At 39.9% G+C, this 16,217-nt stretch overlaps 1 protein-coding gene across 11 annotated transcripts in view; it reads left to right on the top strand.

The window, feature by feature from the left end:
- The window catches only part of FRYL (FRY like transcription coactivator), a 136,012-nt gene that overhangs the window by 8,234 nt on the left and 111,561 nt on the right, over window positions 1–16,217 (top strand). For 9 of the 11 annotated variants that reach the window (XM_061472281.1, XM_061472307.1, XM_061472271.1 and 6 more), the window contains exon 2: window positions 11,298–11,390. The exons of the other annotated variants lie outside the window; for them this stretch is intronic. In XM_061472281.1, the coding sequence (XP_061328265.1) occupies window positions 11,298–11,390 (93 nt within the window). The remainder of the gene's footprint in view (window positions 1–11,297; window positions 11,391–16,217) is intronic. 11 annotated transcript variants of the gene reach the window in all.

Here is a 16,217-nt window from a genome sequence, read left to right as displayed (position 1 = left end):
TTATCTGTTGTTTCACAGAGATGTGAAAGTTATAAAACTCAGAATTAAAAGCACTTAATTGTTTAAATCTTGGCAATTAGAGCATTAAAACACACTGTAAACATTTGTTGTCTTTGGAGTGAAAAAATAGGCCGATTCAGTTCAACTCTGAAGAATGCCATTTAAATGTAATTATTTTACTTATGATATCGGGTGATGGAGCTCCTTATGTTCCTGCCCTGTATAACAGAAGCATTGCAAACGGCAATTTCAGGAGTTGAAAGCTCAAGGGAAAATTGCTTGTTCATGCCTTGCCCCTGCTTATTTACCTTCTCATGCCTATAACTACAGCTTTCAGAGTCCTTCTACTGTGTGCGCAGAGCTTGTAAAACTGCTACCTACATAGGGATTTAACCTATGGTGGAGTTAGTTGGTAGGCTTGTGCTTGTGAGGTTTAGCTACCGTAAGTAGTTCCCACTTGTAACTGTGCAGTCCTCCATCCCTTTGCCTCCTATTGGCAGAAGTGGCTGAACCAGACCTACATCTGCATTATGTGGGGCTGTAAAGTGCTTTAACGTATAAACACGCATGGGCTGCAGGCTGCCCATGGCAGTGGCTCAGGAGCAAATGCGCAACTTTGCTTATGTTGGAGGGAAGAAGGCAGCAATTTATCTTCTGATGCAGGGTAAAACAATTACATGGGTACCTTCAGCTGCTGCGCGAGTCTAGTGGGAGTCTGCAGCTGAGAACATTTTCTACCCAAGTACTGTTGCACTCATGAGGCTTAACCGACTTAGGATTTCTGTGCTGAGTTTACCCCTATAGGTAATCCACTTTAACTTTTCAAGTTTTCCTGGATGAATCCTAAACTCTTGTTGCTTTTGGTTGGTGTGATGTTCCCCCCCCCCCAAAAAAAAAAACAAACAACAAAACAACAAACAAAACAACTCCACCTTTCTATAGGGATAGAGTAGCTATCTTCACATAGTGCAAATACGATGTTTCCCATAAAAGTGGCGCAGTCATCCAGCAACTTGGGAGGAGCAACAAAAATAGAAACGTAACTGATTCCTAGCGATTGTCCTAAGGCCTTGTAGGGTAATAGAGTTAAGCCTTTCCCTAGTCTATCCATTTAAACGCCCAGCAACTAAGCAGGGATTTTCTGTGTTGCTCCATAACTGTTTCTGGGTTCTGTTTAAAAGGTTGGTGAAAACTGGGGTGTTGGTGTTCGGTGCTGACACAGTACAGAATTGGGCAGATACATCTTTGGGCAGTTGTTTCAGGTTGTCCCAACACAGGCAGAACCATACTAATCAGGTGTCATGCCTTTAAGGTTTATTTGAAAGGCTGAAATTGAGCATCTGAGAGGGAGTAAATCGCTGAATTCTCCAGAATTTTAACTATGGGGATGCCTGTGAAAATTGAGACTTGGATTTGTCAGGCTCATGCAATACAGTAACAGCTCTAGGTTTATCACTTTACCTGTCTCATTTCCTCTTGGAGAGAAGTTCATTAAATATCTCACTGCCTTCCGGGGTGTTTGAAATGTTTCACCTTTTTATTATTGATTTGTTTCCTTGTAATCTTATGATATTTGTTGGTCTGGAAAGCCAGATTTTCAGGAAGGACTGGATTGACATCCCTTTAGTCTAAATCCTTACAGGTCCTTGTTAAACTACCTTGAAAGCTGATTTTTTACAGGATTTAATTATTATTGATTTAAAGTTGTGGGTGTGGTTTTTATTTCATGTTTCATTTGCCTTTTTATTTCTAAAGGTAGGATTACTACTCAATAAAGATAATGTTAACTGAAAACTTACATATTAACAGTATCCTCTTTGATCTTACTCAGAGGCTCTGCAGGAAAGCTGTACATCTTCAGTGTCCTTCTGGAACTGGTTGGAAAACTCACAGTTACAATTCACATTAAATGGGAAATACTGTTTGAAGTTCTTTGCCTGAATGCATTTTCTGTCAGTCTGTATCATCCTGAAGAGGAATGTAGTAAGATTGAAAACCTCAAGAAACTTTTGGAAGCAACAGTGATTGCATGTTTTTACATAACTTAAAAGAATGCCTTTAGCTATGTTTTTTAAATGAAATATTTATGTTGGAATTATTAATGCAAAGTATTTTGTAGAGGGATAAGTAGACAGATTATATTCTCTCAGCCAACCCAGTAGAAGAGAGCAAAAAGTGCATTAGGGGCTGGGGGAGGGAGGTAGTGTGATATGAATGTACTCCTAGGGAATAAACAAACCTGTTGTAGAACTAGGGAACAACACTTTAAATGGTGTGTGTGTGTGTGGAGGGTGGTGAATAGCCTAAAAATGTCATGTTCCCTGTGAAACATAAATAAATGACATATAAAATGCTATTCCTTTGTCATTTAAACGCAAACTTTAGAAAGTTAAATATTGCTCTTTCTTCTGAGGTAGCTTACTCAGCAATATCTTCAGTCATGAAAATCCCCCTACCTTTTCAGCCTGTAGAGGTGAAGCTGAAACAACACTGTGTGAACCATACTGAAGTGTCTTTTTTTGGTCTCACATACTGGTCTTTGGCAGAGGCCAGAGCTCTGGCAGTTATGCAGTTGTGCACTGCACTTACTTGATGTGTATTGTTCAAAATGGTTGCCAGTGATGTTTCTGGGTAGCTCCAAGAAAATGGTCTGATGATACTTTCGTTAAAGAAAAGCTGTGCAAGCAGCCTTTGCATACACACTTGTAGTAAATGTATTGATCCTAGTAAATATAGTGATCATTTTGGAAGAGTTTTTATTAAGTTCCAGATTTTAGAACTAAAGAAAACTTCTGTTATCTCTGTTATCTGCAGCATGATAGTGTCTGGTCTCCTAGATTGCTTGGGACCTGTAGCTGCTTGTAGCACCCAGGGCAAACCTTACCTCTTGTGTGACTGGGCTTACTGTACGTGTACTGAATATTACATCTACAGGATATGTGTTCTTGAAGTGCTGAATTGACATTGCTTGTATAGGTCAAGCATGCCATGGGTGAGCAGTACCATGAATGATGGTGTAATGCTTCCCAGAGCCAGCTGGGCTTGCTGCAGATGAATCTCTTAATGTATGGGTCTGTTCGCAGCCTCAAGCCTGCAGACTTAGCATTGCTGAAGCGGCTCAAGCAATTTGCTTGTGGCCATCCCCTTTTCTAAAAGGTTTTCATATCTGAGCAAAAAGCATGGTGTGGACTGGACACTTGCATTAATCATTTTAGTAGAGAGCAAACAGCTTGCATCTGCAGATTGAGCACTTATGCTTTACTACACCTACAGTCCTATTCTTGTCATGCTCTTTAAAGAGCTTACTGATACCATTGTGCTCATTCATGCATACCTCACCTAGAGTCTTTGAGAAAGTATCAAAGCCGTAGGCATTATGGTAGTCTGCTTCCTTTAAAAGTGAAATTTATAACTGGTCCAGTATCAAAAGGTATGCAGATACAGGGATCAGTATATAAACTATATATTCATTAGAATTCTGAAATGTCCAGCCTAGTAATATAAGTATGTGCAAATCCTCAGCTTGAGAGGTGTGTTTTGATTTTCTTACATAAACCAGCTCCAGATCAAAGCAATTGCCTTACACTTAAATGCAACCTTTTCTCTAGGTAGTAAAATAATAATCTTACGGAAGATTTCCTGTGTAAGTACTCCAAAGAGATGGGTATTTTTAGACTGTCTCACTGTGGGCATACTTGTTGCTCCCACTTTTAAACAAAGTGTACTTTCCAGAAGTCTATTTCATTTTGCTCTCTGGAAGTGAGAACTGGAAAAGAATCCATGCTGTAAATGAGTACATTTTTTGGTTTTTACAGTTTTAGAAATACATGATTATGATCTCTTATAACTCTACACAGTGAGTTTTATTGGGCTCTTCTCAGTGAATTATCCTTGTCTCCACTTGGCAAGATCCAGAGGCTTATGATCTGTTTTATTTCTTTCCTGCTTCTACTATGCTCACTTTGAAAAAGTTACATTTTAAACTTTGGTTTATCCTGAGATCTTCTGTTTGTTCTAGTATCTGGTAGGTTATTTCATTAACTCAATTCAAAGGCAAAACAAAACTACAGAAGTCTGAAATTGCAGTAGTTGTCATCTATACATCTCTGATTATAAAAGCCTGTAAATTGGGTTACGAAGAAGAAGTGTTAGAAGGCTTGAGCACAGTTGTATAATAAGATAATGCTTATGACAGTGATGGTTGTATAATAATGCTAAGATACTGACAGATCCATTACACCTCTTGTTAAATGGTCTTGCTTTTGTTTTCTTGAGTGGAGGGGCAGTAAAAGTATTTGGTATGTGCCGTTCTTAAATCTTGTAAACTAATGATGTCAATTGAATAAAACTTACTCTATGCGCATATATGTATGAAAACACACGTGTGTTCATATAGTATTGAAAATTTTTATTTTCAAAATACTTTTGTTCTAATATAAAGTATTTGTAGTCCTCGTTACTTAAATTTTTGGAAGAAAAAGGCTTATGCTCTTGGTACGTACATTTCTCAAACTATCCTTAACATCCTGGAAGTTCTTAATGGGCTAATATTTTTTGTTGAGCTAACTGTATTTAAAATTAATTGCTGGTATCCTTGAGGAAGCCCTGTCTACAGTGATCAGTAGTTGGTATTATGAATAAATAATAGCGCAACACAGTCTCAGATGCTGTGGCAGAAAGCTATGTAACTTGCTTGGCCAAACACATCAATATCATAAATAAATGCAAATTTTTAAAAATTTCCTAACATTCATTAACTTTTGAAACAGCTTTATGGAAATACTGGCAGCTCTTCTGTTTGAAAGTCTTCTTAACAGAACTCTAGAAGGTGAAACATTGAGATTAATGTTTCTGTAGGGTTCATTTACTGTATCTCCTGGGGTTTCTGGGATGATTGTTTTGTAATAAGTTTCTGGTGCTAATAACTTAAAGAATAAAAGCTGGGGGGGGGGGGGGGGGGGGAAGAGGGCAACTACAAAGAACCCAAAGTGTATTTTAGAAAGTCATTATTTTTGAGGTGCTGGGAGAGTTGGCTCATGATTTTGGAATGCATGCTGTTAACAAGGATTCCTTTGAAGAGCTCTCTGTAGCCCACTGTTAAAGGCAGTCAGAGACCAGCCATAATTAATACAGTCTTTCAAATTAGTGGTGAAATTCATCAGCCAGTTCCAAAATCTGACCTTTATATCCTTCTCATAACAAAATACCACCTCTGTATCTACTTGGTAAGAGGAAGAAGGAATGCTTGAAGCGTACCTTTGAATGTATTCATAAAAGAAGTGATGAAAAAGGAGTATGATGTAACTGGAGGTACTACATAACCAGTGTTACCTGAAACAGGCTTATGACGGGACAGGCTTGATACAATGTCCCAACGAGTTACTCCGTGTGGATGTGCATTCTGTACTCTATCTGATAGAGAGGCAGCAATTAAATAGTTTATTATAGAAAATCGTTTTTTGCATGGGGAAATTTGGGTTATTTTTAATCTCTGAAATCTGAGTGATCGCCCCAGTCTCTTAATAAAACTATTCACCTCCTGAATGGCTGTCAGACAGCAGCCATCTTCATGACTGAATGGGCTAGTGCAGTTGGCACTCTTTTGCTCTTTCTCCAGTTTCCTTCTGCTGGTGTGTTAGACCTGTCATGTAGAACTGCTTTGTTGGACATTGACTGATCTATCACTAATTCCCTGTTAGTGATAATTATTTTGTCGTTTGGGGAGGGAAGGTGTATAGAGTAAACAAAACAAACCCACACAAAAGCCCCACCAAACAAAACACCACCACCCTAAAGATCCCAAGTAACCAAAAACCACACCAAAACCCCAACAAAATAAAACAAAACCCACAAACCTTAACTGTATTTGATGTACACCATTCTTAATCTTTTCAATAAATTCAGGCAATTATAGTTCATCTGAGGGTACAGATATGATTTTGTCCTCATGACTGGGTGACTCTAAAGACAAGGTTGGGGAGCAGTTTTCAAACTGTAGGGTGGTTTTTATTTTTTTTATATTGACTAAATCTGCTCTAAGTCAATCAGTGTACCTGGGGCCAGTATAATTAAATTTTTAGTTAATCTGTATGGTGTGGGTCAAGATATGCTTTAGATAAGCCTAATTAAGCTACAGTTAGCAGTCAGAGTCATCTCTGTATCCAGTTCTATCAGTTTTCGGCATTTGACCCAAGGGTGATGTTACATGTGTAGTTGCATGCCAGCTCTGGACACAAGCATTGTTTTCTCTGTATCACTTCTTCCAGTCCACATGTAGAACCAAGCCAAGTGCAAGGTCCTACACCTGGGTCGGGGCAATCCCAGGCACAGCTACAGGTTGGGCAGGGAAGAGATTCAGAGCAGTCCTGAAGAGAAGGACTTGGGGGTGTTGGCTGATGAGAAAATGAACGTGAACCAGCTTCAGTGTGTGCTCGCAGCCCAGAAAGCCAACCGTATCCTGGGCTGCATCAAAAGGAGCGTGACCAGCAGGTCGAAGGAGGTGATCCTGCCCCTCTACTCTGCTCTTGTGAGACCTCACCTGGAGTATTGTGTGCAGTTCTGGTGTCCTCAACGTAAAAAGGACATGGAACTGTTGGAACAAGTCCAGAGGAGGGCCATGAGGATGATCAGGGGACTGGAGCACCTCCCGTATGAAGACAGGCTGAGGAAGTTGGGGCTGTTCAGCCTGGAGAAGAGAAGGCTGTGTGGAGACTTTACAGCAGCCTTCCAGTATCTGAAGGGGGGCTATAGGGATGCTGGGGAGGGACTTTTCATTAGGGACTGTAGTGACAGGACAAGGGGTAACAGGTTAAAACTTAAACAGGGGAAGTTTAGATTGGATATAAGGAGGAAATTCTTTCCTGTTAGGGTGGTGAGGCACTGGAATGGGTTGCCCAAAGAAGCTGTGAATGCTCCATCCCTGGCAGTGTTCAAGACCACGTTGGACAAAGCCTTGGGTGGCATGGTTTAGTGTGAGGTGTCCCTGTCTATGGCAGGGGGCTTGGAACTAGATGATCTTAAGGTCCTTTCTAACCTTAACTGTTCTGTTCTGTTCTATTCTATTCTGTTCTGTTCTAAATTCGGGAGAGGCTATTGATGTGATATCCTGCTTTGTCCTGGAAGAGTGGTTAGGGTCTGAGCCAGGTCCAAGGGTGGTGTTGGATTGCACTGTGAGAACCCGGAACCGTCAACCCTAAAATACCTTCCGTTGTCGCCTCTGAGAAGATGGTTAATGGAGTAAACCATCAGTAACAGCGAAATTGTGTTGTTTAAAAGATACTAAGAAAACCCCCAAACTGCTAATCCCTGTGGGTGTCACAGCCCAATTGCCGGTAGGTTGTCTGCAGGTCGTGGTGGTAGAGCTTGTGGCCCTCTGGCCCTTGCTGAGTGTCTGTTCTTCACCTAGGGTTTTGCTTTTCCTTCTGTGTTGCCAATCCTTAAATGCGTAAGGCTCACTGTGCTTTTGGCACCGTGCACTGCAATGCTGGGCAGTTTATTTAAAACTCGGTAAAGCGCGAGTAGCCTTTTATAGTCCTTGTCCGTTCTAGTTGCAAGCCGCCGTGCGGCCCAGCCACGGCTCCGTCCGTCCCGAGGGCGGGAAGCGCCGCTGAAGGGCGGTGGGGGGCGGAGCCTGCCGGGCGGGGCGGGGCGGGGTGCCGCCCCTCGGGCGCTGCGTCAGCGGGCGGCCGCGCGCGCGGCGCCGGCACGCTGGTCTTGCGGGTGCCGGGAGCTGCTGCCCGCAGCGCCGGCACCATGCTCAGCCTGCAGGACTCGCTCCTCTTCGAGATCAGCATCAAGTCCCTGCTCAAGTCCTGGAGCGGCAGCGGCTGTAAGTATGCCGCTGGCACCCGCAGCCTCAGCGCATATAGAAACTCACGCATACGTGTACATGTATATATATATTCTTTTTGTATGCTGCTGTGTAAAATTACGCGTTAAAGGCAGGTATTTAGCGGTCCCGTGTGCTGGTGCCACTTGGCATAGTGTGAGAGGTGGGCAACGTGCGCTTTCTGCTTCCTGCTTGTCATGTAAGATTATATATATGGATATATCTTAATTTTCTCAGGCTGCAGTTGTTCCAGTCTGGTAAAGTTCCTTGCACCATTCCGCTGTCATCGAGAGGTGACAAGGATGCTTGTCTCTGCAGAGTTACTAGATGCTTAGTTCTGCCAAGCTCCAGATGGTCCTTTGAGGCAAACTAGTCGTCCTCAGACTGTGTTTTACAGGGGGCATTATTTTTATGCCTCAAACCGTTATTATACCTGCAGAAAGTGCCTGCTTTGACCTTCTAAATGGCTGGGATCTAGAATTTCTAGGAGGACTTTTTGTCTCGATTGAACCAGCAGAGGCAAGGATGCTGCTCCCCATAAAGATAACGGTCTGTCCTCAAATCACCCCTTCACGCACGCCTCAATGCAGGGTCTCATCCTGGGAGCTGCCGTGCACTGTGTAGCAGGCTCTGCTGCCGTAAGCACAGCAGCTTAATGACAACATACCATGAGATGATAAAGATGATGTAACTGTATGTCAGCAGAGTATTTCCTGTATCTTAATGTTCTTGTATTTGTAAAAATTGAAAAAGCCAAAAGCAGGAGGTATCTGATATTGCCAGTTAGTGCTTCATATATTGCCACATGAGGTGTGCTGGGTTGCACAGTTTCCACTCATCAAGCACTTCATCAAAGTAACTCCACTGGGATTTTTACCACAATACAGCATTGTATGTTTCACTCGTCTTTCTCGTTTGAAGGAATTAGTAGCAAGTTTTGTATTTTATAGTTTGTTATGAATCAGTGTGTTATTAATCAGTGCTAGGAGAGCATACATGTATTTAGTTTCTCTTTATAGCTTATTCAGACATGAGATTTGCTTTTTTGCACTTACTGCTGTAATTCATGTTTGGGACTAGGAACTTCTAGACTTACAACTTCTAAGTTAAAGCAATTATTTCAAAATAGACATCCTTATAGGTTTTGCTTTTCACTTTGCTAAGTTTATGTCTTGCAGATTAACTTGTATGAGTTCCAAATTATACCCTGTAATAGTTATTAACATTCTTACTGAAATAAAGATAACCAGAAGTTTTTTCTGATACTTTATAGTAATAGTTAAGGTTGTCTCATGAATATGATTACAAATCCTTAAAGTTGATTATAATAATGTGTATTGTTTCCAAATGGAAGTAAAATGTAGAATACATTCAGTTAGAATAAATTCAGTCTGCAACTAGATAAGCAATTGCTCTGTAGATGTGGAGATGAATTGCAGAATCCAGATTAGGCAGTTATCAGTTGTAATAAGATAGAGAGTAGTAATAAAAAAGGGTGTCTGAGGAGAGGTTATCAAGGATGCTATATTTTCTCCTTTTTGTCCTCTGTTATGTAAGCATAGTGGAGGAAGATCTTCACGACTCCTTCTTCAGGAAGTGGAACTTGGATCGTCTACCGACAAACTAATTTTCCATGCACACTGATTAGATAGCTGGAGGTTATCTCACTTCTGTTTTCCCCATGACTGTCACTCCATTTGTGAAAATTGCTGTGATCACAGCATCGCTGCGTGCCTGCTCTCTTAAGTGTGAGAGTTGCATTCTGAGTCTTTCCACTGTGCACACCAGCCAGGAGCAGATCTCTCCACTCAGCCTGCACTGGGTGTAAGTACTGTGTGGTTTGCATGGATGGCTCAGTGAATTGAGCTGAAGTGGGAGAGCCAGTTGCTTTTTTCCTAAACTGTTTTCCAATTGAGTGATGCAGTATATGCAGGCAAAGAATTCCGCAATTTTTATGTTGGGCCTGTGCTTGGAAATTCAGTAAACATTCATGCTAAGAAATTACGTGAGAAACTTCTTTCCTGTGTTTTCATAAAATTCTTATATGCAAAAGCTACTCTTTATGGCTTATACGATAACTTCAGAATTTTGTGTGCTAAAGACCATTAGAAGAGGATCCAGTATACTTGCATGCATTGCCATATACATAAAAATAACCATCTCTAGAGAGTGCTCATGTATATAAAAGAGAGGCAGCAAAGCTCCATGGGTCTGGTTGAGGGCATGCTTAGCTGGCATAATGTTGTTGCAGTGCTAGCTAAGGTTTTATTGTAGTTGATCTTCCTTCTTTCAGTAACAACAATGAAGTGACATTCATATGGCCTAGTTTCAGAATGCTATCTCTCTGCCAACCATTTTAGGCATTACTTCTTTTTAAATGGATTCAGGAATGTTCTTTTAATCCAACAGTGAAGTGAGGATGTTCCTGCTGAAGAATAATTTGCTTACCGAAGTTGTGGATGTAATGGAGGCTTTATACTGGCTTGCCTTCAGGTTGCTTGCCTCCACAGTATTTAAGGAATCTTAGTTGTGATAATGTAACTTGGTATTCTTAAAGTTTTGGATTCTGTTTAGTCCATTGCAGTTTGAATATGTAGTCTGTTCATCCATTCCTCTGGTTTTGAAACAAAAAGACTTATTTTGATTGTTATTTATGTCGATTGGTGTAAGAAAGCTCTCATATTTTGTCCACAAAAGCCTTTGTTTAAAGGCTAAGGAGGTCTGAATGCCATAAAAATAACTTTTAGTAATGCAGTATGTAGGTTCAAAAGCCCAATGTGGTGCTGCACACAATGAAAAGCATTATGTAATGAATACCTTTCTGTAAGATACAACATATGTTTTAATGAAAACTATGAATATATTTCTGAGCCTTACAGTCTAGACAGGAACAACTGCTTTCCAGGCAACATTAGTACCACCCGAGCATTACTGCTTTCTTAAGAGCTCTTCTGTGTTCCTAATACTCACTCTATTAATAATCTTGTCTGGTTCAGAAATAAATAATTATTTCTGGGTAATTAAAAAAAGGAACAAAAAAATGCATCTGTTGTCTTTCTAATAAGGAGTACACAGCTTTCTGTGGCTGTGCTGCAGCTGTGGTGCGTCTGCCTGGTAAGCAGAAGGGCACACTTCTGCGGTCTCTGCCCTTCAACTCATCCCTACCTTCTTCTAGTAAACCAGTGCTGGAGGTGGTTCATGAGGTTTTCAGATCGTTTTGTTCTGTTCAGCTTGATGCATAAGCTCTGCATATGTTTCAAGACTCATATGGGTTAAAAAGAATGGGGCTGCTCATAATGTTGCCCCTGCCAGAGCTACCTCGAGGTTATTGTCCTTGACCTTTCTTTGGTGAGGGTTTGTGACAGTGATTTTCAAAGTCCCTTAGACTTGTGAGCCAGGGAACAAAGTCATGGCAGGAAAGCGAGCTGTATCTGCCTGTACAGCAGTCATTTGTGAAAATGTGTTATAGAATCAGAAAGAAATGGAGCAACCTTAAAAGGAAGCGAATTGGAGCTATGGCTGCTGAGTCCTGACAAGTATGCGAAAACTGGGGAGCTGCCTGGTAGGTACTTCTGGTTCATTCGTTCTGTGAATGAAAAGGGCACTTGGAGTTGAAGAATTGCTTATCTTCCCTTAGGATTAACTTGACTGAAGATTACTTCCTCCTTTATCAACCAAAAATGGACACTTGGCTCTCAAGAGGTTCTGCTCTGATAATACTGTGTTTAACAAAGTAGATATAATGGATTCATTTTATCCTGTGGCTTTTTGTTTGATGACAGCAATGAAATGGTTATTTAAATGAGAAAGGTGAGATCACTTTACAGTGCCATGAGAGGAATGTGTATGAAAAAGAATCATATGAATTGTGGAACAAAAGTTTTGTTGCTGGTCTTGTTCTTTAGGAGAGGGGTGAGGTGGAGTGTATGTGACGGTGTGTATGGCTTTAGCGAAAGGACAGATTTGCTCCCTCTGTTGCAGTTTGGTAGCGGATTATACTCTTTAAGAACGACAAAAGCACAATTTGTCATTATTTTAGGAAGCATTATTTTATGATATATTTCAGCTTGTTTCCCCAGCAGCTGTTAAACTGCAAAGAAAAAACCTGTAGACAAATTGATCTGAGATGTTATGTGATTGCTTGTCCTCCAAACTGTCCTTTGGGGTGCCAGTTATCAGTGGCAGTACTGTGCTCTAGAGAACTTTCAGACATCTTTTAATGGCAGTTTTATATTCCAGTGGCAAAATCACTGTTACTTCACAGTCTTGTTTTCATGAGATACTGTTTTTGTGCCTTTTCAAACAATAATAGTAATTAAATAATACAGTATTAAGTAGGGTGTTAACTTTATTTCTACAACATTAAATATCCCAAATAACAGTGTGTTAAGTCTTTCTGTAGGAAGCTTTTTGTTAATTGTAACTTTGAGTTAAAGAAATCATGACAATGAGTAGTCCTCTTGTATACTGAAACTCCATAGAATGTCTGCAGAGAATGTACCAATTTTAACTTATATCTTAAAAAAAAAAGAAGTGACATTTCATACTGAAAGATGAATTCGAATGTATGTTAAGTTTTGAAAAACCTACTAAATTCCACTAGTTTTTGAAAAAAGTTATTTAGGTAGTAAATGTGCTGACAGGTCCCTGTACTGCTGGAGCAGCAGGTTTCTTCTCTGTAGAAAGTACTTTGTGCTTATGATGGTTTCTCCACAGCCTGTCAGTTATCATGGGAAAAGCAAGTTTTTGTCAGTAGTTAATCAACCAATAAAATGTGAATCTGTAGATCAGTTTTATTTTGTTTTGTTTTATTTTATCTTATTTGGATAATGGAGTGTAACCTCCATATTTGGCTCTACTTGTGAATTTAGCTGGCATTTTATGGTGGTCACTTGTATAGTACATCTTGGGGCACATAAGATCATGAGTCACTGCATTTCCTGATACATGGTGTGTTGGCATACATGCAATAAATGGAATGCCAGTAACATTAAAATTTGCTATGTAAGGAGAAGGTAACTTTTCTTGACGTTTTCTGTTGTGGTAGGGTTGAAATGCCATGGTCTATAAATGGACGTAGGCTGGAAGAAGAAACAACGAGGCTGTAAGTAGATCATCCAAACTAGTCAAACCAATCAATGTACCATGCTGAACCTGAAGAGCACACAGTGTACCTAAGTGAAAGTTCTGAAGTTGTCAGGCTTTTTCAGTCCCACTCCATTAGAAGTGGGTCACGTGAGCAGGATGAAAACAAGGGACGTTTTGTAGGATGGGTGAGCTTGTCACTTTTGCCAGAAGTGGTGACTTTGCCCCCAGCAGTGCAGCCTTGTCACCTTTTCACTTGCCAATACGTTATTTAGCTTCTTCAGGCATAGATACGCTAGAATGAGGTTTCTTCGGGAGAGTTCCTTCTATTAAAGCAATATGCTTTTTGCTAAACCCATAACTAGATTCTGTAATGATTCAAATTGCAAAAGAGAACTCTACTGAAAGGAGAAAGCGCCCCAAATGCAAACCACCCTGTCAGCTACTGTTGCTAGAATAAACTGCATGCTCTGCATGGACTTCAGGAAAGCTCCAGATAGACCAATTGCAGCAACCCATATCAAATACCCCATTTCTGCTGACTTTTCTTTTTCTTTTATGCTGTAGCTCTTGTGCTTTTGTATTTGAAGGGGAAAGGTTCAGACATGAGAGATTTAATAGCATTTAAGAGGTCATTGACAAAACAGTATTTATTTGGAAAGGTGACTGCCGACTTTAGAGCACTCTGTGGAGCAAAATTGTTGTTTGCTGTGTTATATCCTGTTTGCATGTAGTTACAGGTTTTCCCCTGTACAGAAAGAGTCTTCCTCATTCCTCTACAAAGAGTAATGATGTTAGTCAGAGGGAGCTTTCAAATTATGTTAGGTACAGTGCAAAATAAAGGGTGAATTTAAAGAGGAACAGGCGATTCTAAATCAAAAGGGGCACTCAGAACCTAAAAGACTCTGGGCCATGCTACTGTAAACATGAATTAAGTGTTTGAACTCTGATGTTCCCAGTTGCCTGTGTGAATGTCACAAGCAAAGATTTATGTTAGTAGGTCTGGTAAAAACTACTTTCTGGTAGAAATTTCAGGGGAGTTTACTGAAATGTGATTTGTACAACAGGCTGCTAAGCTGCAATAATAGAAGAAAGTAAAATGTCGAGGCATAGAATTGTTTCTTTTCATTTGAATATTAGAGAATTATTGAAAAATTAAGGTATAGAAGTAATAAACTTTAAATCAGTGACTTTGCACTGATAGCTCTCATTAAGCAAATCCAGGAGCTTTTATGGACCGATCAAGAAGTATTTAAAATATAATGATTCTCAAAAAGCAGGAAGTGGAAAATGTTTCAATATAGTTACAGAAGTACATGTTTTATTTTTATCAGATTTTAGACTTGGTGCCCTAAATAGGGATAGTTAGAACAAACAAGAAAAGCAATATGTGTAGGTCAGGTTTTACCTAGTTCAGATTAAATTAAAAAATAATCTAAAACATTAATATTTATAGGTTTCCTGTTCAGGAATTAGTTAAAGTTCTAGGAGTAATTAATTTCTCAAAGAGATGTTAGGAAAGCACAGCATGGAGAGTACGAATGACCCCTGATTCTGCCCATCGGGCACAGCTGCCATGTGATTTGGGGATATTTTCAACTTGTCAAAGTTTCCTGTGTAGACAATTGCTGCAGAGCAAAATGCTGGTCTATAGAAATGCATGAATGTCTTAACCCTTGCAAATCAATGCTAACAATTAATGGATATTGGAAAGAATTGTTACATTCACAGTGCTATCAAAGCAGAGTATGTAGCCTTAAGAATTGTTGATTTTCATCCTTTTGCTTCTTTTATTCATCATTCCTAATTGCTTCCTTTGTTCACACTGCTGAACTAGGACTTAAGATCGTCAGGTTAGGAACCATGGTGCTTGCAAGGATGCCAGTGCACCAGGGTCACTGGTCAGTAACAACTCAAAGGCTCTTAATGCAGCCAAGTGTTAGGCTTAGAAAACTGAGTGTTCGACATCTCAGTGGAAACCTGCCTTTTTTTTCTCTCTAACATCTTGTTTGTGCCGGCTGTCAGCAGGACACAGCAGTTGGGCCAAATATCACCAGATTTTTACTGTTCTTTCAGTTCTTTCAGCTACAAACGAGGTCTTGTCCTGGAAAAAAGAGAGGCTGGCAACTGGCACTTTGTTTCTGTGACAGCAAAGCAAAGGAAGATGGAAGCTAACCCAGATGTACTGAGGTTTGACTGAGAAGTTAAAAGAATTTTTTGATAGCTATTTGAGACACTGTGGCCAGAAACCCATGATAGACTGAATAGAAATACTAAGGTGGGGTCATGCATTGTTCTGCTTGTCAATGTATTCTTGTCTTTGAACCTCTCTCTCTTCAGAAATTAACAGGATAGGAAAAGAGGAAGGAGGAATCCAAAACCTAGAAATTCCCTAGCAGAAGTGCATGGATGAGAAAGATTGTGGAGTCTTTTTCTCTCATTTTTTTTTCTTCTTAAATAATGAATTAAAAAACCCTGAAAGGGTACTACTCAAGCTGTAATTACTCTTCCAGAGGAAAGATAGTAGAAGTGTATCACTAATTCTGAGAGAATTGTGTTAAACCTGGTTTTGCTCATTGTTTTACTTCACAAATACAGCAAAAGGTGATCAAAAGGAAAGTCATTCCACTGTTAAAAGTTTCTTGGCATCTGTCACTGTAGTGCTGTTCAGAGAATTGTTTGAATAATTTTTGCTTATTTAATTTATAGTTTGCACCTATCTTTTCTGGCTGCATTATCCCTGAAAGGGGATACTGTAAATGGAAAATGAGAGTGCTGTCTTGGAGAGGATAAGGGAAAACAAGAACATTACTTGTTTAATTGAGTAGGGGAAAGGATGACAGGACAAGGCGTTGGAGGAACTTAGGGAGGGCACCAACATTGGTTCTGTATTTTTGGAAGCAAGTCCATAAGTTTTACTATCTAAAAAGTGGTGAATGGTGTGAATCATGCTGCCATTGAGCATGAAAACTTTTTGAGCTAAAGTTAAACCTTATTAAAATTTAATTTTGCTGTGCTAAACTGCTGTTTTCCTGGAGATACAAGTGTTCAGAATAAAAAAATATAGTATGTATTGCTTATTCTGAAGACCTGAAGTGAGGAAGAACTGATTCCTCAGTTAATTTTAGTTTAGATATTGTTTACTAGATATATTCTTGCACTTTTTTTAGGTCTTTCTAAAGCTTTCGTATCTCTTCTGTATTTTCTTATCTCAAGCTTTTGTATTTCTTTCTCACTTCCTTACTGCTGCTAGGCCCATTTACATTAAATTATGCTGAGAAAAATAGTGTCAGGTCCTTGAGAA

The sequence above is a fragment of the Pezoporus flaviventris genome, unplaced genomic scaffold (assembly GCF_033815535.1).
Source record: "Pezoporus flaviventris isolate CSIRO_AGI_PZ_B2104156 unplaced genomic scaffold, CSIRO_AGI_Pfla_v1 ptg000002l, whole genome shotgun sequence".
Classification (NCBI taxonomy): domain Eukaryota; kingdom Metazoa; phylum Chordata; class Aves; order Psittaciformes; family Psittacidae; genus Pezoporus; species Pezoporus flaviventris.
Note: the sequence above shows the minus strand (reverse complement) of the source record. Positions and strands in the feature narration are given on the sequence as shown.